This window comes from Microtus pennsylvanicus, chromosome 11, assembly GCF_037038515.1.
Source record: "Microtus pennsylvanicus isolate mMicPen1 chromosome 11, mMicPen1.hap1, whole genome shotgun sequence".
Taxonomy (NCBI): domain Eukaryota; kingdom Metazoa; phylum Chordata; class Mammalia; order Rodentia; family Cricetidae; genus Microtus; species Microtus pennsylvanicus.
This window is the reverse complement of record NC_134589.1, coordinates 17,947,771-17,971,561: the sequence shown is the minus strand read 5'-3', so window position 1 is coordinate 17,971,561 and position 23,791 is coordinate 17,947,771. Positions and strand designations below refer to the sequence as shown.

Sequence of the window (23,791 nt, the reverse complement as noted above, 5' to 3'; positions counted from 1 at the left end):
AACCATTTTCCAGGCTGCTGTACAGAAAAGCAAGAAGAGAGTTAGAGTCTGAGACGGTGGAGCGTCAGGAGAGAAGTGGTGGCTGGAAGTCGATGCATGGAGAAGTGAGTAGATTCTGCAGCCGTCGGGGGCGGAGAGGAACAACCTAGGGAAGAGTGAGGGTGGCGATGAGGGAGGAGCAGGAGGCAAAGCATCAGTTTGGGAATGGATGTTGAACACATCTGGACAGGAAGGAGAGGACTACTCAGCAAGCCCGCCCCACCCTAGCTCAAAAAGAGGGAAAGGAGATGGGACAAAGAGCTGCTCAGTTTCCTGATGGCTACTTTCTGCTTTGAGTGAGAGAGTTCAAGACCATGGGAAGGCCTGAGAGCAGTGGTTCTTTCCTGTTTCTGAAGTTTGCACTGGCATTAAAACCACTGTCATACTGTGTAAACATAGGGAATCAGTAAAAATAATGCTTTGCAGAACACCTTTCGGAGCTCCACTCAAGGTTTCGGGGCAGGGATATCATCTGCCTCTCAAGCTAGGAAGTCATAGGTTAGAGTGACAGAAGCCTGGGGCATCCGGGCCTGGCCGGCTATTTTAAGTCCATGCCCCCTGAATCGGGTTTTCTCCTTTTTCGGTGCAATGTGTAAATTACATCTCAAACTTTTAGTAGCAAATGCGGGACATATTTGAGCGTGTGATGGTGCCCACCTGCAATTCTAACACCTGGGAGGTGGAGGCAGCAAGCTCAGATCTGGGCCAGTCTCAGCTGCAGAAGAAAGTCTGAGGCTAGCTGTGGTTACACGGGGCCCTCTAAAAAAAGAGAAAGAAATGTATGTATGTATGTATGTGTATGTATATGTATGTATGTATGTATGTATGTATGTATGTATACAGATTGTTTTGTGTCATGTAGTGGAAACAACTAAGGAACTTCACAGTTCATTACACAGGCTACCTGGAATTTTAGAAGAAAAATACCAATGGTATTCATTTAATATAAAGTGTTTTGTACTTTTATTTTAAAAGACAAACAGCTCTCAGTGTGGTCAATGCTACAGAGAGAGGAGTGCTCACAGTCAGCCCTGCAAACAATGTTCTCACCATGACAAGGCCACGCCAAGACCGGTTGACTTGACTAGCCAACCCAGACTCCTCTGCTCTGATTTGAATGTGCAAACACACCCCTTTCACTCCCTACACACACAGGCTTCTCTTTATCTGGTCACTTGTCTAACATGAGGTCTTCCCTCTTCCCCTGGATCTCTGACTTATGTGTAGTCTTCTCAGAAACTGCTTCCTGGCCCGGGCCCCAGCACAGTGCTCACTAAGACAAGACTCAACCTTGACGGGCAAACACAGGAGATTAGCTGCCAGCCTAAATCTAATGAGATATTTACATACTGAGCTGGAAAGTTCTACCATAATTTTATGTAAATCAATTCATAAGGAGGTGAGATATTGGAAGAAAAGATACAGGAAAAAAAACAACAAGATCATGCAAACTGCCCCAGTTAGAATGCCGTCACAGCATGCCATCAGTAGCAGCACGCAGCAGGTGCATGGTGCCTGCTCTAGATCAAATATGTCACAACCCTGCAGCAGCCAGGTGGGCTGAAGCTACAGCGAGGAGCCGCACCTCACAGACTCCAAAAAGATTAATCTAAGGGATGTGTGATCATTCTCGAGTCATCAAGGAGTATCCCGTAGTGCAGGAGAACAGTCAGCAACTATGTAGAGAGATAATTAGATAGATAGACAGACAGACAGACAGGCAGACAGATGGGGGCCAAGTGAATCAGGCAGGAAGCCTGAAGAAGACCTGGAGGGAGGGAAAAGGAAGGACTGAAGAGGAGTGGAAGGAAGAACCCTCTCGGTTTGTGTGGAAATGGTGAGATTTGCCCTGAAGGATGGAGATAATCTCTAGGAAACAGATTCCCAGAGTCTGCTCCCAGCTGTGGACACCGAGGAGCCCGGCGCTGAACCACCTCCCTTCCTTGTAAAGGCAGAGAGTCCACAGACCTAAGGGTCAGAAGAGACAACCGGGGCTCCTCTCAGCACACTGTGTAAGCACTCAGGAGCAAGGACGGGGGCAGGCTGGGGAGGGGGCAGGGCATTGCAAGTGTTGAAGGCACAGAGCTCACTCAGCCTTGGACTCTTCAGACCAGCTAGAGCCACCTGTGAGGAGGGGCGGGGCAGCAGCTGCTTCTCTGGTCTGACATGAACGCTCCAGGGAGGACGCCAGCGTTATTAGCTCCATGTTAATCCCAGCCTTTCAGAGTCACAAGCCACAGCAAAGAGTGCTCTAAGGAGCTCTAGCCTTCACTTTCTCTAACCTCTTGAGTGCTCTTAAGGAAGTGAGGCTAAGCTCTCTCTTTTGGAGCCTGGGAGGGTTCACTCCAATTCTGGAGAAGCTGGTATGAAGTAGCTCAACCTAGTTAGCAGAAATCCAGTGACAGGAGGAATCCCGTGGCTTGAAAATCCCTGATGCAGTAAATCTGTCAGCAATTAGTGGAAAACATATGCTAATCATAGTTGGTAGCATATAAAAACGTAAATGAGCAAATTTAAACTGCCACTATCAGTAATAATCTCTGGCCTCTAAAAATAATTTGGGAGCAGACCAAGCAAACAGGCTGTGCAGGAAGTGGACCTCAAGTTCTGGCAAAGCACTAAAGCTTCTTGGATTGACCTTAAAATCCCTCATTTGTTTCCCCTGCTTTTCAAGAAAAAGTCTTACAGTTTTTTACTATGATGATCCACAGAGAGGGTGTGCTTCACTGTCTAAAAGCCACGTGGTCTCGGCTCTGCTCCTCCTTTACAGGCGCGGCAAAAGACGGTGTGTTCACCCAAAAGGGATGTCCACCAGGGCTGGGGCACCCACACCGCTCAACTCCTGCACACTCAAACTTCACTGAATCGGCTCCATGATATATTAGGATGTCAACCCAAAACATCCAAATTCTGTTGCTTAGTAACTGCTGTCAGAAGATCCAGTTTCCAGCTTTGCTTTGTACTGACTAAAGCCTGAAAGGAGGAGGATTAGGCACCATGACTGTCTGTGCAGACTGCAGTTTGCAGAGGGCTCACAGTAGGATATTCACAGAAGATTATTTTGAAAAGCTAGTGGGAAGGAAGATTTCTTCCGCTAATTTCCAAACCTTTGAAAATAAGAATAATCATGCTATTAATAGAAGTTCTATAAATTGCCAATGTTTTTTTTATTAAATTTTGTTTAACAATTTTAGTAATATCTGGCTTGTCTGTTTTGTCTCCGTACTAAGTGCGTACTCAGAAGCACCATGATTAGGTAATTAATTGAAATCAAATTCTATTGCTCTGTCCCCGTCATTTAAATGTCATTAACAGCCAGCAAAATACATTTTTACAGTACAGATGCAAAAATGGGGAAAAGAATTAAAATTTTAGAACAAAATAAAGTTTGGGAAGCAAACATAAAATAGGGGAAAGGAGAAATATCTGCCAATATCTCAAATATCTGAATGAGCATACTGCACCCCCTCCCCACCCAGAAGGAGAGGACAGTGCTTCAGAAAGACCTTGACAGTGTGGGGTTTAACCACGCAGAAAGGATTAGTGAAGAAAGAAACAGAAGTAAAAGATAAATTTTAAATGAATTGAGAACAAACTATTTTCATGTATTCTTGCACCATTATTTTTGGGGAAAAAGCAATAGTGTAATTATGGCCGTCTTTCTTTATATAAACTACCTGCCTCTGGTCCAAGAAATAAAATGATAACAAAAATGTTGAAAGAACTAATTTAGACCATTCCTACTTAACAAAATTAACACACTGTGTTATCTCCGCGCCTATACACTATTATAATTACAGGACATTTGAACACACACACAGAAGGAGCGCCAGGCCTTGCATATATGCTAAACAGGTACTCTACCAGAGCCATTAAAATGTAGCTAAAGAAAGAACTAGACGCCTATCATTTCACTTAAATTAAAAACCTAGCTAATTGGAAAAGAAAAATTTAATAACATTAAACTAGGGCAAAAATCCAAAGAAACTTATTCTTTTCATATTTTATTCAAGTATAAATTAGCACAACTTTCTGGAGGAATGGGCCATGTAAAACCAGTATTATCTTTATATAAAAGGTTTGATAGCAATACATGTAAAAATCTTCACAAATACTAAGATTTTTTTCTTTTGCTATGACAATATGTCTCCTAGAAATGCAAGAAACCAAACCCATCAAGTCTCACCAACATGGATGCCTAAACATGACCTGACCAAGGGGGACACCAACAGATATATATGCTAACAACATGGAAGGAGGAAAGCTCACAGGGACTCCAGGCACTAAGGAGTGCTGAGATTAATAGTCTTCCCTGGGAAGCACACCAACTGGTTACCCAGTAACAAATGGTCAGCCCTGAACACATACAGACAAGTAATATTACATGAACTGAGCAAGTTGTATTTATATATTTAGGAATATGTATGTATACACACATGTGTAACAACAATTACAGAAAAAGAAGCCATGAATTTGAGAATGGGCAAGGGGGTGCCTGGGAGAGGTTGGAGGGAGGAAAGAGAAGGAGAAAATTGTGTAATTTTATTATATTCTGAAAAAACAAAACTTTATGTTAAAAATATCAATGAATATTAGCAGTCCAAATCCTGAAGATTCATCCTAAAGTAATAAGCAGAAACCTGTACAATAATAAGTAAAAGTGACCACCATACTTACTAGGTACATATTCTGTGCGAGGAATAGCATGTTACTCTACATGATTCACTATCTCATTTAATTCTCATGCTGCCTCTAGGTGGCAATCCTACTGCCTCAGCCTACTGAGTGCTGGGACTGAGGTATGTGCTAGCATGCTCCAAAGAAGCATCACCTTCATACATGAAAAGACAAAGGCTGAAAGGCTTTTAGAGAAAATAATTTACTAAAGGTGACACAGACCTTAGTAAGTGTGGCAGAGATGGGATTCAAATTCAGGTGTATTTGAATCAAAACCCAAGTATTTAGTCACATGATGTTAATCAACCTAAGGAAAAATCTAACAAAAATGTGGGGCAATGATTCCTCTAGCTTGATAATTCTATAGAATAATATATACACATATATACATGCGTATATATGTATGTGTGTGTGTGTATGTATGTATACACACACACACAGAGTTTTGTTTTGTTTTAAGACAAGGTTTCTCTATGTCCCGGCAGTCCTGGAACTTGCTCTATAGACAAGACTGGCCTAGAGTCACAGAGATCCATCAACCTCTGCCTCCCGGGTGCTGGGATTAAAGGCGTGGGTACCACCACTCAGGTAGAATATTATTTCTAACCGTGAAAAAAAAAACAACTTGAAAACAACCCAAACAAAAACTATTTAAAAATATTTTTATTCCTTTTAAATTCTGTGTATGTGCCTGGGTACGTGAGTGCAGGTGCCTGTAGTGGCCAGAAGTATCCGGTCCCCTTAAAACTAAGGCCAGGGTTACAGTGGTTGTGAGCCGCCCGATGTGGGTGCTGGGAACTGAACTCAGGTCCTTTGCAGTAGGCTGTCTTCACTTCCCAGAGGGAACTGTGTAAATGGGTACTAATCAGTTAATAATACTCAGATTAGCTGCAATTATGCTTCATTTATTTATGATTTCCTTTTTTTTTTGAGACAAAGTCTCATTCTATAGATCAGGCTGGCCCCCAATTCACAGAGATTTACCTGCCTCTGCCTCCTAAGTGTTGGGATTGAAGGTGTGCGTCACAACAATATCTTGAGTTTCAAGTGGTACGCCCGATATGCTCTTCAGTACATTGTAACTGCACACACAGGTGCACACAAACATGTGTATGTATGTGCACAGCATTCTTAACAGAAAACTAAAGGATAAGTTCAAATACAGATTATTTTACTTTTTTAAAAAAATCTTTTTTCGAGACAGGATTTCTCTGTGTAACAGATCTGGCTTTCCCGGAACTTGCTTTGCAGACCAGGCTGGCCTCAAATTCACAAAGATTTGCCTGCTTCTGCCTCCCAAGTATTGGGATTAAAGGTATATTTTACTTTTTTAATCTGTTATTTTTGTACTTTCTATTTATTTATTTTAAGAAACTATTTTTTCTCATTTTACACATCAATCCCAGTTCCCACTCCCTTTCCTCCTCCCACTCCCTCCACCTCCCCTCCCCATTATTTTTGTTACTAAGAAAAGCTATATGGAGAGAGGATACTTAAAAGGAAAGAAATGCTTTTTTCAGAATAAAACAGTACAAATTATCTGTGGTCTGAAAAGAATGTTAAAAGACCCCATTCCCATCCTTGCACTGAAATTGTGTGTGGGGGCGGGGGGGGGAAGGACTGAAGAATGACGTGTTTACACTTCATCTTCAGAATCAACCTGGGAGACCTGGAGTACGGAAACCGGTTTGAGGCCTCAGGCATTAGTCAGGCAACAAGAAGAAAAGTGCTGGCAAAGTCTCACAATATTCCTGGCATGTTTCTAGGACACCTATGCTCCATTATTTTCCCTGTTATGAAGTTTTGTTACAGAAAATAATATTTCCCCCCTCCAAGGAAAACAAAAAGTCTAATGTAGATTTATTTATTATTCTGTCGATGCAGTTTTTTTGTTTTGTTTTTGTAATTTGAAGAGCACGTGGATGATCCAGACACGGAATCATGAATCAGAACGATCTTGAAGAAGCTCATACAGGCTCTTTAGCTTTATATTCCTTAGCTTTCTGCTCATCTAAAACTCTACCTTGAAAGGCTTCAGCAATTTAAAGATTAAATCATAAGTTATTAAGTCATTAATTTAACCATTTAAGCCTCTAAAATCGGCACATAGTACCTTCCCCCCCTCAAGTCAATTTGCAAGAGATTAAAATAATAAAAATGATACTATCTCACACTCACAAGGTAGCTTTGATCTGCAGAAGCCTGAAGTACTTTTAAACTTTATAGAACAACAAGGGCCATCCACCCACATCTTGGGCAGCAGCTGGAAAGCAAGGGAGTCAGCTGCCATCTGCACAGGCTACTGATTTTGAACAAGCACAGAAGTGGTTTAAGGCAATGCAGATACAACCAGTTTTACCCTGGGCGCCAAGTTCAGTGACTACACATTCCAAGGGTCACTTCAAGTCTCAACACAAGTAGCTTAAGGGTCACCTTTAGAGGGAAAACACTAGCTTGGGGGGCAGTCTGGAGAAAGAGTTCAAGTGTAAACACTTGGCCTCCATGTGCTCATCCAAACAAAACAGAACAACCAAAAGTATGCAAAATTTTTAGAGTATCAACATCAACACAGGCTACCAAGTGAAAAGAGACAAGATTTTTCTGTATAGCCCTGGCAGTCCTGGAACTCACTCTGTAGACCACGCTGGCCTCGAACTCACAGTGATCCACCTGCCTCTGCCTCCAAGTGCTGGGGTTAAAGGTGCGCACCACCACCGCAGCTGCCATTCCAGAGGTCTTACACAGTTCTTGCCTGGATGCAGGTGAGCTAGACCAGATGATCCTAATTCTACCGTGTCTCTCTAAGTCCACTAACGGCTCAGAGTGCAGATTCAGAAAGTGGCTTGGAGAAGGGTGAGAAGGGATTCTGCTGAGAAGCGTGGTCTTCTTTCCCATGTCATACACAACTGTCCTATGCAGGGCTTCTTGGGAAAAACTTCGACAGGCATTTTAATCTCTGTTCTTTTCAAAACTACGGTCAACTCTCAACAGTTTGGCTTTGTATGCTGATAAAGAACTAAAACAACAAAACATAAAAGAATTTATTCCTCTCTGCCCGACCATCTGAAATGATTTTTCTTTATCGAATTTAGATAGACAAGAGGTGAAAATTAATGTTGATATGTACTAAGACAGTAAAATCTGGAAGGCTAAAAGGCACGATAAAGTTTTAGGATCTGAGCAGTCACCGTCTCTCAAGTTCTGCTGACAGGCCTGTTTGAGGTCAGAGCTGCTTCAGCTTTGTACCCATGTGTGTATAAGTACATGTATGTATGTGTGCACATATGCACACACTCACCTGAGACTAGAAATTAAAACGAAAATCAAAATCTTGATACCTTCTTCATGGCCTGACACTTGGCAGTCTCAGAAAAGCCAATCATCTTATCCGGGGAGCAGATCTTGATGAAGGGGAAGTTGGATTCCTCTGCAATCTTTGCAGCTAGGGCAGTCTTCCCGCTGTGAGGAGGGCCTGCATAAAGAGACAGGTGGGGGAAAAAAGCCAACCTAAGCACAGGGCATCAAACAAGTTGAAACTTTTATCCACAGGCTCTGAGGTCTCAACTAGTTGCTCATTAACATTTCCTGACAGTTTCACAGCAGACATGTTTCCTTTTATTTATTAGCAACTACACTTAATGAACTGATTAGCATTTCTCCAAAGTATGGTGAAACGCATGCCTTCCCGCTTCCTCACAGTCCCTTAATCTTCCAACCTTCTGACTAAGCAAGAACACAAGGATTTTGCTTCTGAAAAGAAGAAAATGTATCCAGATGCATATCAGGACGTGACTTATTAGTTGTATCAAATCTTTTTTTCTCTTGGAAACAAGAATGTAGTTTTCTTGGGAGGTGACACAGGAGCAGGGGAACACTGCTTTATTAGATGGCTAGAAGGCTGAACTCATTCATGCTCACAGAGGCAACCAAACCCACAAAGTCACCTACACTTAGACCCCCTGCCCACACACCGGAAGACAAGTCCCTCCTTCTGTCATAGCCAATCAATCCTTCCTTGCCATCCTCTCTGGAATGGGACATTAGTGACAGCCCCTCGCTCTCCTGCCACATTTCCAATGGCATTTAAATATGATTTTGCAGATCTGAAAACGCAATAAATAAACCCAAACCCTCTTTCCAGACTTCATACTCAACATTACCCCTTCATTCATCTTTAAAGGGGAACTTCCCTACGATCTCCCTGCCTGCTTGACCTTTTGTCTTGCTCCCACCCTACCCCAGCTGTAAGGCCTCCACCCACATTGGTCAGAGTCCGACCAAGGTCACTGAACTCCACACAGGTATGTTTCTGGCCTGTTAGGAGCATTCAATACAACGCCTCTGTCCTGAAATGCCTTTTTTTGGCTTCCTGACAGCACGCCCTCTCCCTTCCTCCTCCTCTCCATTATTCTTGCCTAGCCTCCCTTGTCATTTTTTCCTGCTCTATTTAGTCCTGAACAGTTAACAAGTCTCAGATAAAAGTTCCAGGCCCTGTCTGCATCTCATGCTCACCCTTTCTTTAAAGGACTGTCTCCACTCCTGTGACTACAGGGGCAGATCCTGAGCTAGGACGGCCACACTGCACCCGTGAGCTCAGACCTGTACGTCAAATGAGCTAGTCAACACTGCCAATCACATTATCCTACAGGAATCTGGACTCTGGCTGCTCAAAAGCGAGTTAGCGATCTTTCTTCCTAAAACCTGTCTCTCTGCTCGGCAGGCTGGGGGGCATGTTGGACACTTTGCTCATACTTATTTATCTTTTTATTTTTATGTTATTTTATTTTTTGGTTTTTCAAGACAGAGTTTCTCTGTGTAGCACTGGCTGTCCTGGAACTCACTCTGTAGACCGGACTGGCTTCGAACTCACAGAGATCCGCCTGCCTCTGCCTCCTGAGTGTTGGGATTAAAGGTGTGTACCACCACTGCCCTGCAGGATTTCTTTACAAGTCTTTTCTATGACAAGACTGGTGCTCGTCTGTATTTGTATCCACATCACAAGTTCCTCCACTGAGCTACACAGTATCAATCTATTAAGTACTACAGAAATACACCCCTGGAAGAAAACTAGATGCTGTCATTTGTCGGTGACATTCTTCTCCCCTATTTCAATCTGTCCCAATATTGGCACATAGGCTGGGATAGATTTTGCTAATCATGAACAAAGTTTAGAACTGAAATCTATTTACCTTTCCGAAAACTACCAAATAGCTTTTGAAAACAAATGCTGTCTTTTCTGTATTTTTTTAAACTTTAAGGCCGTCACACCATTCCTCTTACCTTCCAGAAGGACGCTGACCAGCGGTGTACGGTCACTGTTTTTAGTTTGCTGGACCAGCAGTTCTCCATCATCCAGGACACGGGTCACAGGGTCACCCCACTTGATGATTCCATTCATAATGTAACTTGCATAATCCTCTTGGTTTGTGCCAAATGCCTATTGAGTCAAGAGCAGTTTAAAGCATTTTAGTCACTGGTATTGAAACCAAACTATCTGATCTTTCTGTCTCTGTAACTGTGCTGTTTGGGTCACACAACCCATTCCTTGCCATGTCCTCTTGAAAGACATTTTGGATTAAATGATTTCTGACGAAGAAACAAAAAGCTATCTCATCCCCCAAGGTATTGGATAAAAACTGGTAGTAAAATCAGGTCTAAGCCCATGGAGACTTTGGAGAAGAACCAAGCTGAGGGCTGAGATTGAGCACAATGGCAGGAGTTCAGGGAGCCCATGCAAATCCCTCTGCACTGTGGAGGCAGAGGCAGGCGGATCTCTGAGTTCGAGGCCAACCTGGTCTACAAGAGTGAGTTCCAGGACAGCCAGGGCTACAAAGAGAAACTCTGGCTTGAAAGGCCAAAAATAAAATTAAATTAAAAATCAGAAAGATTAGTACAGTTCTGTATACCCGAGATTCATTTAAGAATGACGAGAAAAAGCTCCAAATAATATACATGTATGAAGAGATGACGATGTAACCCATCATGTTCTTTTTTTAAATGATTTATTTATTTATTCATTTATTTATTATGTATACAGTGTTCTGCCTGGATGTATGCCTGCAGGCCAGAAGAGGGCATCAGATCTCATTATAGATGCTTGTGAGCCACCATGTGTGCTGGGAATTGAACTCAGGATCTCTGGGAAAGCAGGCAGAGATCTCCCCTGAGCCATCTCTCCAGCCCAACCCATTATTTTCTATGACAAAGAAAAAAATTTGCCAGAAAAAAAATAAAGAAAAAATTGGTGGTGGGGAGCACCTTTAATCCCAGCCCTCAGGAGGCAGAGGCAGGCGGATCTCTGAGTTCGAGGCCAGCCTAGTCTACAAAGTGAGTTCCAGGACAGCCAGGGCTATACAGTGAAACTCTTCTTGAAAAAACAAAAATTTCAAAGGGACAAAAACCTAGCTACACAATACTTGTGTATACACACACACACACACACACACACACACACACACACAATGCCCTAGGCTTTTCAGCAGTTTTTATTGGGTTCTAGACAATGGTGACTCAAATGTTAGTGGCTGGTTATTTTCTAGAATAATAAGTTAAACGTAACAATACATTTTCCAGTTCTAATCATGACTGATTTCAGTGCATTTTAAGACAATCTAGCATTTGTCCCCAAAGGTATCTAGGATGGTTAAGAATCTTAGAAACTACAGCAACCAGGGGGGGTGTTGAGCACAAATTGGGATTTTCTGGAGACGTGGGGAGGCGGGGAGTGAGAAAGGGCAAGATATGAGTGTGCATTTTCTCTTCTTTTCTTTGTCAAATTTCATTTTATTATTTATTCATGTGTAAGTGCGCATGTGTCTGTGTGTACACATGTGTGAGCGTGTGTGCGAATGCCATGTGTATGCAGTGCCCCTGGAGCCAGAGAGGGCATCGGATCCCCTGGCCCTGGATTACAGTTGTGAGCTGCCTGACAGGCGCTGGGAACTGACTTGGGTTCCCTGTAAGAGCAGCACACACTTCACTGTCGAGCCATCGTCTCGATTCCCGAGGGTTTGTTCTCAATGTCATGGGAGCTGACATGGAAAGGAAGGACTGAAATTAAGTTGCTGTAGCTTGAGGTTATGTAAAAACCTGAAAGACTACTAAGTTCTATGAAGAACCAAGAAATAGAAAATCTCAAAGCTGAATGGGCGGCCTTGTAAGACAGTAAGATCTCTTACAGAAAGGACTGGTCGAAGGCCGAGCCATCAGTATTCCACTGGGGACTATGGTAAGATCTCTCAGGGTGTAAAGAAAGCCATGGGGACCAACAGGTCCTGAAGCACAAGGCAGAAGGGCACTTTCCCTCTTCCAGAGTAGCAGTCATCACGCTACATGCACACTCATGCACACTCACCGGTTTGATGTCATTCTCCAAAGAAGCCAGGAAGTCTCCTCTTGTCACCTGCAGACTCTCTGCTTTCTCCATGTCTACTTCCACTTTAGTACTGGCCTGAGAAGAAATAAAACAAAAGAATTTAGAAAACTTAGCAGTATCCCCAGCCTAAGAACAGAAGAGTTAAAAGAATATTGTCACATATTAAATTCTCAAATATCTGCAAATCATATATGCTAAAGGGGTAGAGAGCTAGAATAAATACAGCTCCTAAAACCCGGTAACAAAAACTAGGTACCTGAACAGACATTTCCTCTAAGGAAGGAGACAAGGCATCTGACCGTGGACAAACGTCAGCCGTCCTCTAGAGCCTTCCTAGATGTTGTGAATGCCCAGGAGGAGCACATGAAAAGATGGCCGGCACCGCTCATTCTTAAAGAACTACACAAAGTGAAGTGTGGTGCATGCCAGCAGTCAGGAGGCTAAGGCAAGAAGGTGGCAAGTTCAAGGCCGGTGTGGGATACATACCAGTACCCTGTTTTCAAACCCCCACATAACAAAAACACAATGAAATTTCACCTTATGAAAAGGCAGCTATGACTACAAAAACCCCAACCAAACAAAACAAGTCAGAAAATAAATGATGGCAAGGGTTTGGAGAAACTAGAGCCCTTGGGTGTTGATAGGAATGTAAAACACAAAAGCTCCTCACATAAATAAAACCAGGACTGAGGCAGAGGCAGGTGGATCTCTGTTGAGTTCAAGGCCAGTCTGTTCTACAGAGCTAGTTCCAGCACAGCCAGGGCTACACAGAGAAACCCTGTCTCAGGTGAAAAAAAGAAAGAAAACTGAGACTGCCTCATGATCCAACCACATCTTCTTTGATGTATTCCCGGAGAGCAGAAACTGGGTCTTTGGCATTTTACAGCCATGTTCACAAGAGCATGGAGCGGGGCAGTGGAGATAAGGAAACAGCCCAGATGTTCACCAACACATGTACAGACAAGCAGACATGGTAAGGACACCCAGTGGAGTACGATTCAGCCTTAGAAGGAAGGAAATGAGCACCACACAACTCAAATGACCTTGAAGACACTGTGCAATGGAGACAACCCAGCCACAAACAGACAAACACTGTGTCATTCCACTTGAATTACATAGTTAGAGTACCCAAGGTCCTACAGAAAGTGGAACCGTGGTTACCCTGTGTTGGGAGATGAGAATAGAGAGTTACTTTTTAAAAAATAGATACAAAGCTTCAGACTTACAAGATGAAAAGAGTTCTGAATATAGGTGGTAGTGATGGCTGTACATTATGAATGTATTTAATATCACTAAAATGTGCGATTAAACAGCTAAGGTTACATCTATTTTAACACAAGAAAATACTGAGGGACAATGATGCCCAGCCTTGGCTGCACATCAGGATGCCCCTGAGAGTCTTTGCAGACATGCAAATGCCAGCAGTCCCACCCTGTAGGACATTGAACAGTTCAGCGGAAGGCCCAGGCGTCTCTAGTTTTAGAAGGTTTTAGTGGCATTTCAATTGTATTTTAATAAAGCCTGCCTGAAGATCTGAGAGTAAGACAGTCCTACTGGTCAGCCTCACAGACCAGGTTATGGTAACACACATCTTTAATCCCAGTAACCACAATGACACACACTTTTAATCCCGGCAGCCACACTAGTTGCCATAGAAATCAGGTGGTGCATGTCTTTAATCCCAGTCCTAGAGAGAAATATAAGATAGGGGAGACAGCTCTCAGACACAGTCTCATTCTGAGATTCTAGGAGGCAGCATCACCATTTCAGACTGAGGTCAAAGTAAGAGCCAGTGGCTAGCTGTTTTGCTTTTCAGATCTTCAGATTGAACCCCAACTTCTCTTCCTTAATTTTTATTAATCGTGCTTCAGAAGGTACCACAGATGACTGGTCCGAGCTGACTTTAAGAACCATGAGTTACCAGGAGACTGATTTGTACTGAAGAACCTACGTGCCAGCCCCAAGTACTCTGCTCCCTGCACCTGGAGCTGACACTGGCACATCTGGAGACGCATCAAGGTCTCTCTCAGCACTCGGAGCTGCCTGGACCTGATGAGTGATTAAGATAGCAGCACATTTTTCTAATGTGACTGGGCGCACTCCCAATAGCACAAAGCAAGAGAATTTCATTTTTAAATCAATATCATGGCTTTTTTAAAATGGCATCTTAAAAAAAAACAGTGACTAGAAAAGAAAACTATGTTAGGCACCTATCAGCCTCCCATCGATATTATAAAATGAGTCATGTTCCTTTAGGAACAGAATCATTCTCTCTCTCTCTTTCTCTCTCTCTGTCTCTCTGTCTCTCTGTCTCTGTCTCTGTCTCTGTCTCTGTCTCTCTCTCTCTCTCTCTCTCTCTCTCTCACACACACACACACACACACACACACTAGACATTTTAAAAGAAAAACTCAGCCTTGAGGGATAAAAAGAATTATGTTAGGAAACTGGATCAAGAAGGCAAACAGAACACATGTATTTATTTCCTTTTCTGCTCCAAATCCCAACAAGTGACAGTCGCAAGAAAGATGAAAATGCAAGAAAAATCTGCCACTCACCTACACAGTCTCAGAAGCAGAGGATGGACACACTAGAAGGGGAGGGGAAATTTCCCACAGCTGGAGAAAGGTGTGTCTTTGCAGTTCAATGAGTGCTGATCGGGATCAATAGAAAGAGATCCAGCCTGTCTAGACACAGGGCAAACCCACTGAACATCAAAGAAGACCAAGTCCCAGAGCCTTTCTGAGAAACAAAAACAAGCCTGCAACCTGGAATAGAACCGATGTGGTGGTTCTCGCTGGCAATAGCAGGAGACAATGAAACCAGTATCCACAAACACAACTAGATGGACCTTCTAGAAACGCTCTCTTACTGGATAGGGAGACAGACGGACACTGTTCCGACAGCATTCTGAAACAGTCACAGCCAGAAAGAATTTAATGTTAAATAGATTACTACCTCATTCACTCATATGTATCGAATCCCCAATAAACTAAAACTAAAGCATGAAATCAAATGTGCATGTGCTCTGGCCCTGTGGTTTGTGCAGGCTAGCCTCAGACTCCTGGACCTGAGTGGACTTCCTGTTACCATTTTCCACGGGAGTTCACTTCCATGCCCAGCCTAGCCATCTTTTATGTGGTAGTGTTCTAGACTACTATACATCAGTCCAAAATAATGTAGGGACATCAGAAGTACTGACATGCACTGTTTTCCAAACACTGGAAAATGAAAAATAACACTCTCAGTACAGTTATACGTATGCCCTCTATATAGTAAGTGTGTCTATGAATGTGAATGTGGATACAATTATACGTATGCCCTCTATATAGTAAGTGTGTCTATGAATGTGAATGTGGATACAATTATACGTATGCCCTCTATATAGTAAGTGTGTCTATGAATGTGAATGTGGAGACAGTGTACAGCAAAGGTGGATCCCGAACGCTGGCTAGCTCCAGAGAGCAGAAGGGAACGGAGGGCTGTTGGAGCTTTCGGTTTGGAATGCTGAAATCCTAAACAAGACAAGGGCCCTGGAGGAAGGGCATGTGTAGGAGGAAGAATTCCCACCACCAAGCGAGAAGCTGGAGGGCGGGCTTGCTTTTCTAACGTTAAGGCCCCTTGGATGATATCTCAGTTTTCCCTAAAGGCAGTACCTACAGGGACCTAGCAACTAAAGAGACTGAGGCAGGAGGCTCTGGAGTTTGAGGCCAGCCTGATCTACTGAGACATTGCCTAAAAATACAAACACAAGTGGTTCCCAGAGGCCTTGGGTGTGAGGGGATGGAGAAGGTGGTTCTCAGGGATAGCATACTAGTGCTTATTTCAAAACTGCTGGTACAGAGATTCTGAATGGTCCCCAAACCAAGAAGTGCATGAGTATGCCAGCGACCCCAACCCTCTCATTGTACACTGCATACATGTACCAAAATTAGCCTATAAACATGATTTTGTTATATGTCACATATATAATTTAAGCCAGACATTGTAGTTTATATGTGCAGTGCCAGCACTCGGGAGGCTGGGGCAGGAGGAGAGAGCTCTAGGTTGGGTCGGCCTGGACTACACAGTGAAGACAGATAGGATGGGACACTGTGTCAACGACAACAGATCATAAGTGAATTAAAATGGCAAGGAGTAAGGGGAGGAGATAAAATTGTCTTTAGGCACTGCAGGAATTTTTAAAGTTATCTAACTGTAAATAATATTCTAGTGCCAACTTATTTCTGCTTGTTCATTAAAATAAGCGCAGTGTTTCCTAGCTAATGCCTACTATTTTATCAATATCAACACAACTTTATTCCTAAAACTCTACGATTCTAAACTTCTACTCATTCAAAAAACCCTTTTTCCCCTTCTGGTTGCATTAATAAGCTATGTTCTGCATTTTATTCGTGTCGGCTAATCAATACAGAAGCAGTAACACCTTCCAGCTTAGACACAAACTCATAAGCTCGTATTTCAACACCAGCAAATATCAAGTGGTCACCCTTACGCTTCGTAACCTTCTAAACCTGACCTTTCCAGGCTCTTATCGTTCCTCCGAAATTAAGGGAAGAATGGCTTTAGTCAGCCAAAGGTTTACGGAAAGAACACCGAAGCTCACAAGCGCAGCCCGGGGAGTTGCTCCAGCTGGACCTCGCCTATCAGTCCTTTCAGCAGATCCGACAAGAAATCCGGGTTAGGAGTCTTCTCCAGCTGAAGCAGAAACCCCTCTCAACAGCCAGATGTCATGTGAGGGTGAGCTGAGCAAGAACACGCATTCAAGTACAATGACACAAACACAGGCAGTTCAGCACGTCCTGCTTGTTTCAGGGAACCTAAAACTACTGCCCACCGGGAAGGTTTGTCTTGTCGGCCACGCTCAATCTTTGCTTTGGCCCAAATGTTTTGAAAAGGACGTAGAAATAAAATTTGATTTTTGTGCCCTGAAGACTTGAATATCATAATAAACTACTGAATGCTATAGGTGTTTTAAAATTCTAAACAACTTTTAAATTTCATTTCTTAAATTTATTATTAGTGAGCCAGTGGTGTGGTGGCTCACACCTTTAATTCCAGCACTTCAAAGGCAGAAGCTGGTGGATCTCTGGGTTTGAAGCCAACATGGTCTTCAGAGTGAGTTCTACAACATCCAGGGCTATACAGAGAAGCCCTGTCTTTAATGAGAAAAAAGTGTACACACACACACACACACACACAATTAGTGTGTGTGTGTATAAGGTGTGTATGTGTGGGTGGGGCACACATGACACTATGTGCTTGTGGAGGTCAGAGGACAACTTAAAGGAATTACTTCTCTCCTTCTACCAGGTAGATTCTGGGGTTAGAACTCAGGTTGTCAGGCTTGGCAGCAAGCACCTTCACCAACTCAGTCACCTCACTGGCCCCTTAATTTACACTGTTTATATCAAGGAAGAAGAATGAAAACAAAACAGAATCATCATAGCTGGATGGATCTATATTATCCAGGCCCAATACTATATCCTCATACTGTCTAAACCTTTGGGAAAATGGGCTAAAGAGTTCCTGCTGCTGTGTAGGGAAATTATGAATATGGACAGAGTTTGGTTAAGAATACATATATTGGGCTGGCATGATAACCCAGCCAGTGAAGGTGTCTGATGTGCAGGCCTGAGGACCTTAACACTCTCTGGACCCACACCACACACAAAGCTGCAAGAGAGAAACAATTTCTGCAAGGCTGTCCATGACCTCCACACAAGTGCCTGGGTATGTGCGCATCCCACACCTCTCCTCTTCTTCTTCTTCTTCTTCTTTTTGTTGTTCTCTCATAAACAGAAATAATAAATGACTTTTAAAAAGGATACATATGTAGGTTTACTTCCTTACAAAACATACATGGATGTGAGAAGACTCAGCAAGTAAAAGGTACTCACTGCCCAACCTCCTACCACACACACAAATAGATACATTTGATAAAAAGTTTAAAAACTACACGTACTATGTGCTCAGTGTTTAAGGGAACTGTGGGACTTCCAAGATGAATAAGATGTAGACTTAAAGGTTAGAATACCGACAAGGAACCTTTTTCTGTAAAATCCTTTACAGTTCACATAGAATTTGACTGCAAAATTAAGTTCTGCCATGATAGCATAAATATAGCCACAAATAAACGAAGTTAATGGACATAACTGTATTTTTGAAGTTTTATTCAGAAGAACTAGTGGTTGGCTGGGACTGGTCAAGTGTGGTCTAGCACCAATGACAGGATGCCCGTAAAGAGTGACAGCATTTAACCTATCCTGCTATTTGTGTCCCTGTGCCTCAGGAAACGTCCCCTTTACACACATCCTTCTGGAAAGTTCCTCCAGGAAGGCTTTTCTCATCCCGTGAGTTGATCACATCAGAAGCCTCATCATTTCCTTTACCATGCATTATTCTTGCATTTTCTTTCTTTTGTTTGTTTGTTTTTGAGACAGGGTTTCTCTGTATAGCCTTGGCTGTCCTGTGATGTAGAATTTCTCTTTGTATGCTGTGAATTTTTTTTGTTACCATTGGTTAATAAATAAAGCTTCTTTGGCCAACAGCAAGGTAGAATAGAGAAAGGAGGGAATTCCTTATGGAGTTCGCAAACCATTTGGACAAGAAACTGCTCCTGCCGGGACTGCTCAAAGTTATGCTGTATGAACTAGACATGCAAGACCCACAGAGAAACGACTGCTAAACTTGCCTAAAGGTGAGACTGTCCTTCAAGGTTCCTGCTTCATAAGAGTCTGCCAGACATTCTGCAGGACACAGAAGAAAGTAACTGACAAACTGACAATACAGGCAGACCTGTCTTTGAAATTTCCTGCTTCATGGAAAAGTCTGCTGAATACTATGGGCCTGTAGGCTAAAGATGGATGTCCCAATGTTAAAGAAGAACTTTGGGTGACTATCCACTCAGCAAGATGTCTCTATTAATTCTAGAGTTTTGGAAGTTACTTACAATGCATTTCCTGCTTACTTAGGTAATATTATATCCTTCTGAAGTCTTTAATGGAGTTAAAGAAAGATAGCTATAATCATAAAACTTTAGGCTCACAAAGAGAATAGATGATAGAGTATTTTCCTTAATTTGCCAAATGTGAATGGACTAAATATTGTAACTATAATTCTTGTTTGATAACTGTTTTGTTGTATGTGATAGCTGTTTTGTTGTATGTAATCTTGCTAATTTAAAGTTAAGACCATTCTTTTTAATAGACAGAAAAGGAGAGGTGATGTGGGATTCCCCTTTATAGGCTGTGAATGTGTTCTGTTACCATTGGTTAATGAATAAAGCTGCTTTGGCTTACAGCAGGGCAGAATAGAGTAAAGCGGGAATTCCAAGCAGAGAGAGGAGGAAAGAAAGTAGAGTCACAGAGACGCCATGTAACTGCTGAAGGAGACAGATGCACCTTACGGTAAGCCCTGTGGTGATATATAGATTAATAGAAATGGGTTAATTCAAGATGTAAGAGTTAGCTAGAAATATGCATGAGCTAACTGACCAAGCAGTGTTTTAATTAATACAGTTTATGTGTGACTATTTTGGGTCTGGGAGGCCGAGAAACAAACGAGCAATCTCTGCCTATAGTCCTGGAACTTGCTCTGTTGATCAGGTTGGCCTTGAACTCACGGAGATCCTCCTGCCTCTGCTTCCCAAAAGCTGAGATTAAAGGTGTGTGCCACTATTGCCTGGCATATTTTCTATTCTTGTATATGATGTATGTTGATCAATAGTAGGACAATTAAATTCTTTGCAGTTCAAAGTTTTAACTCCTCGTACAGCATATGGCATACAGCTGGTACTAAATAAACCTTTTCTTTTGAGGGGGGTGTTAAAACAGAATCTTGCTATGTAATCCTGGCTGGCTTGGTATGTGGTCTGTACTTCAAGCAGGCCTTAAACTTAAGCAAATCTTTTGCTTTAGCCTCCAACTACAAGGCTAAAAGCTCATAACCACCAAGTACAGAAAGTAATAAACCTATTTTTATTTACATTTTAAAATATTAGTGTGTATGTATGTATGTGGGGGGGTGACAATCCATGTGATCTTTGTGGACTTGGTTCTCTTCTGCCTTTACATGGGTCTGGTGATCAATTCAAGTCATAAGGCTTGCATGCTTCATGCCTTTCTCTCTGAGACCCACACCTGCCTGATAAACTATCTGGAGTCAAAGTCAGCTGGAGGAATCACACATGATATGTGACTACTTCAGGAAGGAAGACAGTACAGCACTCTTGGAAGGGAAAATCAGAAAAGGTTTAAGTGCTGGGCAGTGGTGGTGCTCGCCTTTAATCCCAGCACTCGGGAGGCAGAGGCAGGTGGATCGGTGGATCACTCTGAGTTCAAGGCCAGCCTAGTCTACAGAGCTAGTTCCAGGACAGCTAGGGCCGTTACACAGAGGTGACTCTGCAATCTTAACCTGGGGAGCTGGATAAAAAGAAACAGGAGCAGAAGGGAAAGTGGTTGGAGAATCTTTTCTCTTGAGAGCAGAGAAAACACCCAGGTGGTATTCCTACAGGCGAATCAGAAGGTTAGGAGAAAGGCACGAGACAGAAGACTGGGAGCTACGGAGTAACTGCAGCATGAGAAAGACCCAAGCGCACTTACCTATCAAACCTTACCTAGCAAAATAACAGGACCCTGATACGTATTTTTACCACAGTATCTATGATGTGCCTGTACTAGGCCAAGCATAGCGGAAGTTGCCTGTAATCCCAGCTACACAGGAATCTGAAGCGGGAGCATCACAAGCTCAAAGCTTGCCTCTGGTATGTAGCAAGCTCAAGGCCTGCCTGGGCAAATTAACAAGACCATAATAAAAAGGGCTGCAGCTGAGCGGTAGAGCGCTTGCAAAACATGCATTAAGGCCCCAAGTTCAACCCTTAGCAGCACACACACACATCAGGAACTCACACATTCTACTAGTCCGTTTTTCTGACTCTGAGCCCCTCGAGGGAAAAGTTCAAGATTCACATCTTGGGTATCCAGCTCAAAACTTGAAAAATAGCAATTATTCAGTGTTCATTGCATGAGACAGCTCCTGGATGCAGAAGACTCAGCTTCTTTAACATATTTTAACTTAAGAGTGGACAAAGGTTCAAAATAACAACCTTCGGGATCTTCTGTCTGTCATTCGGTAGCAACTAAATAAACTGGTGGTCACCACTGGGCAGGCTGCCATTTGTCCTCCAGTGGACAACTAACCCTTGCTCCACCTTTCTTGACCCAAAAAGTGGGCATTACTCTTCTTGGCCTACGTGGTAAAGAGAGAAAGAATGGTGGGCACTCGTAGACCATAGGCCCCGCCCACTCACTGAGTTTCCTGACCTTGGCCTGTGTGGCAGAGAGAGAAAGAATGGTGGCAGGCATTCAGACCATAGGCTTCACCGCTCACTCAGTTTCCTGACCTTTATGTGTCTGTTCATGGCTGTGGACTGCGCTGCTCGCACCAGGCCTTCCAGCTCGGCACCACTGAAATTCTTCGTCTCCACGGCCAGTTCCTTGATGTCCACGTCCGCAGACAGCAGCTGGTGCCCTCTCATCCTGGCTGTGTGGATGTGAAGGATCTGCAGTCGGCCCTTCTCATCTGGCAAGCCTGAGGAAACAAAAGCAGACACTTTCCTGGTCTTCGGGTTCATCAGAAGATATGGCTGCAATCCTAATGCTTTTCTCCTGGGTAATCTGACAGTGAGCATTATTAATATGCTGTTGCTCTCATTAATGAACTCTGAAACCACAGGTGCATGCTACACACCCCCTCCCACACACCACACACCATCCATATGCACACACATCACACACACATACACACATGCATACATAACACACTCTCACACACACACCACACATATACACATACCACACACACATACACGCATGTACACACACTACACAAAAACACATGCACACACACCACATGCAAGCACACACACATACATGTACACACACATACATGTACACACACATACACACGCATGCATCCACACCAGTGATCTATGTTACTTACCTATCTCCATTTTAACTTCCAGTCTTCCAGGTCGAAGGAGAGCCTCATCTATCAAATCTGGTCTATTGGTCATTCCTGAATGTGGATATTAAGAACAGTGAGTAATTAATCATAATTAATGTAAAATAAAATGTACTTAAGTATAGGTAAAAATAGTCACTTCCCAGCTGGACAGTGGTGGTGCACACCTTTAATCCCAGTACTCAGGGGGCGGAGGCAGGCGGATCTATGAGTTTGAGGCCAGCCTGGTCTACAGTCAGTTCTGGGACAGCCAGGGCTACACAGGGAAACTCTGTCTCGAACACCCCCCGAAAAGTAACTCCCCTAAGAACATTTTTTTTAAATATTTATTTATTTATTATGTATACAATATTCTGTCTGTGTATATGCCTGCAGACCAGAAGAGGCCACCAGACCCCATTACAGATGGTTGTGAGCCACCATGTGGTTGCTGGGAATTGAACTCAGGACCTTTGGAAGAGCAGGCAATGCTCTTAACCTCTGAGCCATCTCTCCAGCCCCCCCTAAGAACATTTTCTAAAAGTCAAACACAAACCAAATAACACGAAACCAAAAACATTTATTTTTTTATCTAGTAGGAAATACGCAAGACTTTGTAATGAAATGTGCATTTAAAAAGAGAAGTCTTTTATAAGATTCAGCGAGAGCAAGTTAAGTGGCTAAAAGGAGAGAGGGTTACGGCCTCTCCAGCTCGCAGGTCTCCCCTCCTATAAGCGGTGGTTTCAATGTCCGTAAAGCAGTAATGTTTTCCCTCCTAAAAAGCATCTTAAGCGGCAGCTCCGAATGTACAACAGTTCAAGCTCTCTAGGAGAGCAGTGCAGCCCCAAGTCCAGCTGGGCGAGCCAGAAGGTAATGTGCAGGTGTCGTCCTTTACTCCAGACATACCAATGACGAGGATGTTGTTCAGCTGCTCAACGCCATCAATCTTGGACAGCAGCTGGTTGACCACAGTGTCATGAACGCCTGTGCTACCAGCCATGCTCCCTCTCTGCTTGCAGATGGCATCGATTTCGTCAAAGATGATGATGTGCAAGCCACTGTTAGCACCAAGCTATGAAGGAAGGATGTTATATTAAAGGTCACAATCTAATGCATTATTAAACAAACTAATCAAGAAACACAAACCAAAGCACTCTACAGGTTGATTTTTCTGCATTTTGGCTAATAAATATAGATGAGTATAAATTAAATCATGGTTGTTGCCCCCTCAAAGGTGTTGGAATTGCAAAACAGCTAATAATTCATTAGCTTAAATTAACATGGGCTTTCTAGAATTTATACTTAGTAATTAAGCCTCCTGTGAGAGACCAGAGAGAACATGCTAGAAAACATCTTGCTACTTTAACTGACATATTGTAACTGCACGGTTATTATGGGGTGTGATGACATTTCAATGTGGCGTACAATGTGTAACGATCGGGTCAAGATAACTGACATAGCCACCAGTCGAAACATGCAACGCTTCTTCATTTGGGAGGCAATCAAAACCCTCTCTACTATTTTGAAAGATAGAATTAATTGACATCAATCATGATTCTTTTACTTTCTATGTTTAACACTAAAAGAAAAACCAAGAATAACAAAACAGAAGAGAATGGACATAATCTAAACGTGAAAATATATATAAATAATATAAATTAAGTGATAAGCATGGTGAACCAAAGGATTAGATATGGT

General features: G+C 42.9%; 1 protein-coding gene across 1 annotated transcript in view; it reads right to left on the bottom strand.

Moving 5' to 3' along the window:
• Nsf (N-ethylmaleimide sensitive factor, vesicle fusing ATPase) overlaps nucleotides 1-23,791 on the bottom strand; it is a 135,090-nt gene that overhangs the window by 28,475 nt on the left and 82,824 nt on the right. Inside the window, exons 10-15 of the mRNA XM_075990470.1 lie at nucleotides 23,000-23,165; nucleotides 22,094-22,168; nucleotides 21,495-21,682; nucleotides 12,071-12,166; nucleotides 9,997-10,153; nucleotides 8,055-8,188 (exon numbers count right to left, since the gene is read on the bottom strand). Of these exons, the coding sequence (XP_075846585.1) occupies nucleotides 8,055-8,188; nucleotides 9,997-10,153; nucleotides 12,071-12,166; nucleotides 21,495-21,682; nucleotides 22,094-22,168; nucleotides 23,000-23,165 (816 nt within the window). The remainder of the gene's footprint in view (nucleotides 1-8,054; nucleotides 8,189-9,996; nucleotides 10,154-12,070; nucleotides 12,167-21,494; nucleotides 21,683-22,093; nucleotides 22,169-22,999; nucleotides 23,166-23,791) is intronic.